General features: G+C 30.6%; 1 protein-coding gene across 1 annotated transcript in view; it reads right to left on the minus strand.

Annotated features, from left to right (window-relative positions):
* Window positions 1-7,823, minus strand: part of Cep128 (centrosomal protein 128) — a 385,475-nt gene that overhangs the window by 332,265 nt on the left and 45,387 nt on the right. The window contains exon 8 of the mRNA XM_048799524.1: window positions 5,028-5,052. Within this exon, the coding sequence (XP_048655481.1) occupies window positions 5,028-5,052 (25 nt within the window). The remainder of the gene's footprint in view (window positions 1-5,027; window positions 5,053-7,823) is intronic.

Genomic DNA, 7,823 nt, shown 5'->3' on the forward strand with positions numbered 1-7,823 from the left:
TGGAGGATGGGAAAGGCAGCGGAGCACAACAGACACTAGTATGGCAATATGTAAATCAATGGATGTGTAACTGATGTGATTCTGCAATCTGTGTATGGGGTGAAGATGGGAGTTCATAACCCACTTGAATCAAAGTGTGGAATATGATATGTCAAGAAATTTCTAATGTTTTCAACAACCCACAATAAAAAATTAAAAAAAAAAAAAGACAATTATAACAAGTGTTAGAAAGTGGAGGATGTGGAACTGTCATACACTATTGGTATAATTTTAAGTTAGTATAACCATTATGAAAAACAGATAAAATTTCTTCAAAATATTAAAATTAGAATTACTATGTTATCCAGCAATACAACCTACAGATACTTTTTCAAAGGAAGTAAAGCACCCCCATGTTCAATGTAGCATTATTTACAATAGCCAAAATAAAGAATCAATTTAAATAGGCACTGATAGATGGATGGATTAAAAAAACTGTTAAGCACAGATAATGGAAAATTATTCAGCCTTAGAAAGGAGGAATTCTTGTAATTTGCAATAAAATGGAGGAACCTGGAAGACAATTATGTTAAGTGAAAGAAGGCAAACTCAGAAATAGATACTGTATGATCTCACTTACCTGTAGAATCCAAAAATCCATAGACAGAAAAAATAAAGTGATGTTTGCTGGGGTTTGGGGATTGCAGTAGGGAATAAAGATTTCAGGACAAAAATATTTTGGTTAGCCAAAATGAATAAGGTCTGGCCATATATTTACACAGGATGGTGACCAGAGTTAATAATGATGTATTATACTCCTGAAAATTGCTAAGAGAGTATATATTAAATAGTTTCACAAAAAGAAATAATATGAGGTTATAGATATGTTAATTAGGTTGATTGTGGTAATCTTATAATATATACATATAACAAAACATCATGATATAAAGATAAATATGCCCCTCTCTATTTGTCAATTATACCTAAGTAAAAGATGTTCTAATTATAAAAATGAGCCATATCTAACATATTGTAAATGCAAACTCTAATTCTATAAGCCATTTTTAGAAATTTGTGTCACCAATTTACCTTTTTATGTGCAAAATGGTACATGTATAAAATCGTTTATGCAGTTTTATATATATATGGAAAAGATTGGAACCACCTAAATATCCACCCATAACAAGTTAAGAAAGTTATGAGATATTTTTCACTCAATGGATTATTTTTAATACTAAAAGAAAACAGAAAGCACATTAGATCATTATATGAAGCAATCTCAAACCTCAAAAATATATCAGTGCAAAAAGGCAATATCCAGAACACTATGTTTAGTATGCTAAATGCTACAAATTATGTAACTAAAAGGGGAGGAGAGAGGTAGTTTCTTAAGTGGTGAGTTTTCACTGAGGACCTAAATGACCAGAGGAAGTCAACCATGCAAAACTTTGGGAAAAGAAAAGACACTGCAAAGACTCTGATGTAGAAATAAGATAAATTCAAGGTATATCAAGAAAGTCAGAAAACATAGGCACTGCAAGGAATTTGGAACAAAAGAAACCCAGAAAAGTTTTTTAAAAATTAGGGGATAATTCAATATGATGAATATTTTTTTAAATAACTTTGCCACTGTGAAGAGCACAGGGGCAAGAAGGGAGCAGAGAGATCAACTTAAGTGGAGGCCACCACAGTGAACCCACTGAGAAGTGATGGGGGCTTCAAGAGAAGTATCAGAGGTAGACGGAATTAGACAAGATTTCAGAAATTAAAAAATATTTTGTAATGTATGGGAAGAATGGTATAATGAAAAGGATCTAGGGTGAATCTTAGATGATCAGCTTCAGCCAATGAATGGACTGTCACGCAATTTCTTGAAACAAGACCAAAGTAGGAGCAAGTAAACAGTCTTAAGTAGAAGGGTGACGATTCTGATCCTATAGTCATTTGTAACATTTGAGTAATGAGATAATTCCCAATAACTCTTATTTTAAAGAAAGCATTTAATACTTTTTCACTTTCTTATTTCTGAGACTAAAGGAAAAAATGCTAATGATGTCATATATTAAAAGATTTTTATCCAGAGACATGTATCAATTAAATATACTACAACTTTAGTCATCAAAAAATCCTACATTTTCATATTTAGTTATAAAAACAGCAAAATAACAAAAATAAAAATTGGCACAGATTTTTAAAGTCAGTATTTAACAAAAAGAAGTGAAACAAAAGCAAAAGCATTCTGTTCATGAGATTGTATTCTAACTTTTTTTTTTTTTTTTTTTTTTTTTGGTACCAGCAATTGAACTCAGGGGTACTCAACCACTGATCCTCATCCCCAGTCCTATTTTGTATTTTATTTAGAGGCAGGGTCTCACTGAGTTGCTTAGTGCCCTCACTTTGGCTGAGGCTGGCTTTGAACTCGTAATCCTCCTGCCTCAGCCTCCCCAGCTGCTGGGATTACAGACATGCACCACTGGGCCCAGCTACATTCTAACTTGTTAATATGTTGACACTTCCAATTTTTAACAATACTTGACAGTGTAAAAGCCACTTAAATAAATATTTGTTACATATCTTTCTGTTGTAATCTATGCAATATTCATATTATCCTAAATGCAGCATTTACAGAATTTTATTAATGATCAACCCATTCAGAAACAACTAGATCTATGTTTACTTTTTTAACAGTGACTCTATTAACACTAAAATTAAATTGACTTTGTTCTACATAAATAATCAAACTTCAAATGCATTCATCTCTCACTCAACTGGGTAAAATCTAGACAACAAATGAATTAAAATCTCCCCCATGTTATGAGGTTTAGGCAATATTGTTTAGCTATTATCACAATTAAGTTTTAACAGAAAATATTTATAATAATATCATCTAAAACTAATAACTACTCCCTTCAAATGGACAGTTTGAAATAAGCAAGTGGAAAGAAAACTATGATTCACAAATATTAACAAATCAGATTTTGGCAAGTGTGACAGCAACTAATACTTTTTCTTTTTCTTTTCTTTTCTTGCCTCTTGAAGAAAAACCTTTCACATAAACTTTCAAGATATATCTTAGTTAACAAAATAATGCATGACAAGCAATTGTAGCCTCAGAATAATATATAATAACTGTGATTAACAGTGCATAGCTGGGTCTGGAAGTGCACGCCTGGAATCCCAGCAATTAGGGAGACTGAGGCAAAAGGATCACAAGTTCAAAGCCAGCCTCAGCAATTTAGCAAGGCTCTAAGCAAGACCCTGTCTCAAGGAAAAAAAAAAACTAACAAGGGCTGGGAATGTGGCTCCGTGATGAAGTGCCACTGATTTTATTTCCTGGCAAACAAAAAAAAGAAAGAAAGAAAAAAGAAAAAAAAAAAAAAGGCCAAGAATTGAGCTAAAGCTTAAAAAAAATTTTAAAAGAAAAAAAAAACGTCAATACCAGTAGAAAGTGAAATTGATAAAGGAAGTAATTTATTTCCACTTTATTTTTTGTACAATATTTAAAAGGTTTCCACAGTGAATTGAATGTGCATCACTTTGTTAATTTTAAACTTAAATCTGGAAGGGAGAAAATAGTTGTAGCCCCTGAGAAATTTAACACTCAAATAAGAAAACTGCATCTTCTCTGACAGCATGCTATCATGAATTCACAAATACAATACGTCAGAGTTATAAAATGCAAATGCTGACTTCAATTGGAATAAGTCACAAAATCTACGTTTTCCTCAGTTGCTAGACATTATACTCACAGTAAGACTCTCAAATACATGTAAGATTATATTGACTAGTTTTATTTGCTATGTGAAAGAAATTCAAATGAAATAACTTTGTTCATTTGTGTTTCTCGTCATGTGGTGAAAGGCAAAATAAAAACAAAAATAAAAAGTAATATGTGCTCTATAAATTAACATTATTATCAAATCCCAAATTCAAATCTTAACTAACATTAAAAAAATTATATTTCAACCAGACATGACCATAGCTCACTAAAGTCTCCAAGGACCTCAGCAATATGGAAGATATATGAGTTTGGATCAAAGACTTTTATAAGCATGTTCACAAGTTGTTTATTTACATAGAAAGTAAAAGAAACCTCATGAAACAGCTGAAAAACTTAGTAAAATTTGTGCATTATAATAGCAAATAAAGTAATGGGATCTGATTTATATATTTAAAAAAAAAAAAAAGATTGAAGGAGTTCCACTTCCAAAAATGACTTACTGGATAATTTAAGTGATCTTTTCTACTAAAAATAACTAGAAAGAATATTTTTTTAATATTTTTTAAATTGCCAATGGACCTTTATTTATTTATATGTGGTGCTGAGAATTAAACCCAGTGCCTCACACATGCTAAGGCCAGAGCTCTACCACTGAGCCACAACCCCAGCCTGAAAGAATATTTTAAGTAAACATATTTTAAGGCACTGGAGAGCTAAAAATAAGAACATAAGAGACAAAAATGCAAAAGAAAGAAACTCAGAGAGGTCAATTCATCTTTTAGGACCACACGTCCCTCCTGAAACATAAAACCATTTCAGAAAAAGCAGCTAAGACACAGATGCTCCAGAAATTTTTTAAAAAATTTGTGAGCTGTTAGGGGTAAAAAACTAGAGTTAAGAACCTCTAAAGGAAAAGGTTCCTGGTTAATCACATCAAAAGCTCAGGCTACAAAAGCAAAAATAAATTGTACTATATCAAACCAAAAGGAGAAACAGTCAGCAAAATGAAATGGCAACATACAGACGGTATCTGCAAACCATATATCTGATAAGGGGTAAATAGTCAAAATATATAAGAAACTCATTGAACTGAATGGTGGAAAACAAATAATCTAATTGAAAAATCAACAAAAAACCTGAATAGACTGTTCTCCAAAGATGACATTAAAATGACAATCAAATATATGAAAATTGTTGAACTCAATCATTAGGGCAATGAAAATCAAAAGAACTGAGATACATGTTACACCCATTAGGATGGATATTATCAAAAAGACCAAAGAAAACTAAAGTTGTTGAGGGTACAGAGGAAAGGGAACTCTTTTACACTATTGAAGTTTGGCACAGCCATTCTGGAAAACAGTATAGAGGTTTTAAAGAAATTAAAAATGCAACTACCATACAAGTACCATATAACTCTTCTGGGTATACACCTCTAAGAAAATGAAAACCCCCATTTTGTAAATATATCTACATTTGGGACATGTATATTGAAACAAACTCAGAATAACCAAAATACGGTAACAGCCTAAAGGTCCATGGATAGACAAGTGGATAAAGAAATTGCTGCATACATGCAATGGAATACTATTCAGCCCTTAAAAAGAACAGGATTTTGCCATTTGTCACAACATGGATGAGAGTTCAGGACATTATACTAAGTAAAATAAGCCATATACAGAAAGAAAAATATTGTATGGTCTCACTTACATGTGGAACCTAAGGGGAAATGTTTCAAATATACAGAGACAGAGGACAAAGCAGTGGTTGGGAGGATGGTGCACGTAATAGAAAGATATAGGTCGGAGAATCCAAAATAGTAAATATGTAGGATGAGCAAACTTAGAGGTCTAATGTACATGAGGGTTATAGGTAATAAAATTGTTTTGTATATGAAACTCACCAATTTCTGCCACAAAAAAACAAAACAAAAAAGGCCACTATGAGATATGATGGACATTATCAATTTATTTTACTCTAGAAATATTCTACTGGCTATATATATCTAATAATATCATGTTATATATCTTAAATCTACACAATAACAATTTTAATAAATAAATGATTACATGAATTTTGAGTTGTTTGGGGTAGGAGAAGGGCAGGGATGAACAGAAAGAGGCAGAAATTTTAGGAGTGATAAATGTCATCATTTTGATTATGGTGATGGTTTCACAGGTACATACTTATGTCAAAACTTATCAAATTATATACTTTAACAATGGACCATTTGTCATACATCCATAATATGTCAGTAAAGCTGTTTAAAAAAAAGACAACTCTAAAACATTTGAAAGATATGCTGTGTTCATGAATTATAAAACTCAATATTGTAAAAATTTCAGTTCTCTCCAAAGTAACCTTTAGAAACAATTTATATACCTATATCACAACTTGCCAGAAAGCAACAGTAACCAAGACAATGAGATATTGGCACTGGGATACAGAAATAAACCAGGTGTCAAAGACTCCAGAAACAGATTCTTGCATACATGAACATTTGATTTATGACAAAGACAGGACTGTAAAGTAATGGGGCAAGTGTAGCCCTTTCCATAAATGAAACTGTGTCAACTGGAGAGTCATATAAAATATATTCCCCCTACCTCACACTGTCAATTCCAAATAAACATTAGCTGTAAATGTGAAATGTTAAGACAATAAGCTTCTAGAAGATTACATGAGAGATTATGTCAATTATCTTAAGAAACAACAGGTCAGAAGAGGTCTAATCACAAAAAGAAAAGATTGAAAATTGAACTACATTAGAAGTCCACATTAAGAAAGTTTTTTAAATGAAAGAAAATAACTTGAAGAGTGGAAGACAACATCATAATACACATAACTGACCAAGTGCTGTTGTAAAAACATATAAGAACCTCCCACAAAAAACAAGCAACTCAATAAAAAAAGTGAACAAAATATGCAAACTGGCATTTCAAAACAGAAAATATGCAATAACCAAAAACATGACAAGATGTTCATTATCGTTAGTAATCATGAAAATACAAAGGTAAACCAAAATAAGTATGATAACATCAACACCTGTCATAATGGCTACTGAATGACTGGTAATGGCATGTGTAGAAAGGTTGAAGAGTGTCAGGTGCGGTGGTGCACGCCTATCTATAATCCCAGCAGCTCAGGAGGCTGAAGCAGGGGGATCCCAAGTGCAAAGCCAATAAACATCCAATAATATAATGTTATATATCTTAAATATACATATATCCATTTACATATATCATATACATGTATGTATGTGTCTGTGTGTGTATATATATATTTATATATCTTAAATATACATATATCCATTTACATATATCATATACATGTATGTATGTGTCTGTGTGTGTATATATATATTTATATATCTTAAATATACATATATCCATTTACATATATCATATACATGTATGTATGTGTCTGTGTGTGTATATATATATTTATATATCTTAAATATACATATATCCATTTACATATATCATATACATGTATGTATGTGTCTGTGTGTGTATATATATATTTATATATCTTAAATATACATATATCCATTTACATATATCATATACATGTATGTATGTGTCTGTGTGTGTATATATATATTTATATATCTTAAATATACATATATCCATTTACATATATCATATACATGTATGTATGTGTCTGTGTGTGTATATATATATTTATATATCTTAAATATACATATATCCATTTACATATATCATATACATGTATGTATGTGTCTGTGTGTGTATATATATATTTATATATCTTAAATATACATATATCCATTTACATATATCATATACATGTATGTATGTGTCTGTGTGTGTATATATATATTTATATATCTTAAATATACATATATCCATTTACATATATCATATACATGTATGTATGTGTCTGTGTGTGTATATATATATTTATATATCTTAAATATACATATATCCATTTACATATATCATATACATGTATGTATGTGTCTGTGTGTGTATATATATATTTATATATCTTAAATATACATATATCCATTTACATATATCATATACATGTATGTATGTGTCTGTGTGTGTGTGTGTGTGTGTGTATATATATATATATATATATATATATATATATATAT

Source organism: Marmota marmota, unplaced genomic scaffold (assembly GCF_001458135.2).
Source record: "Marmota marmota marmota unplaced genomic scaffold, marMar, whole genome shotgun sequence".
NCBI classification, from domain to species: Eukaryota; Metazoa; Chordata; class Mammalia; order Rodentia; family Sciuridae; genus Marmota; species Marmota marmota.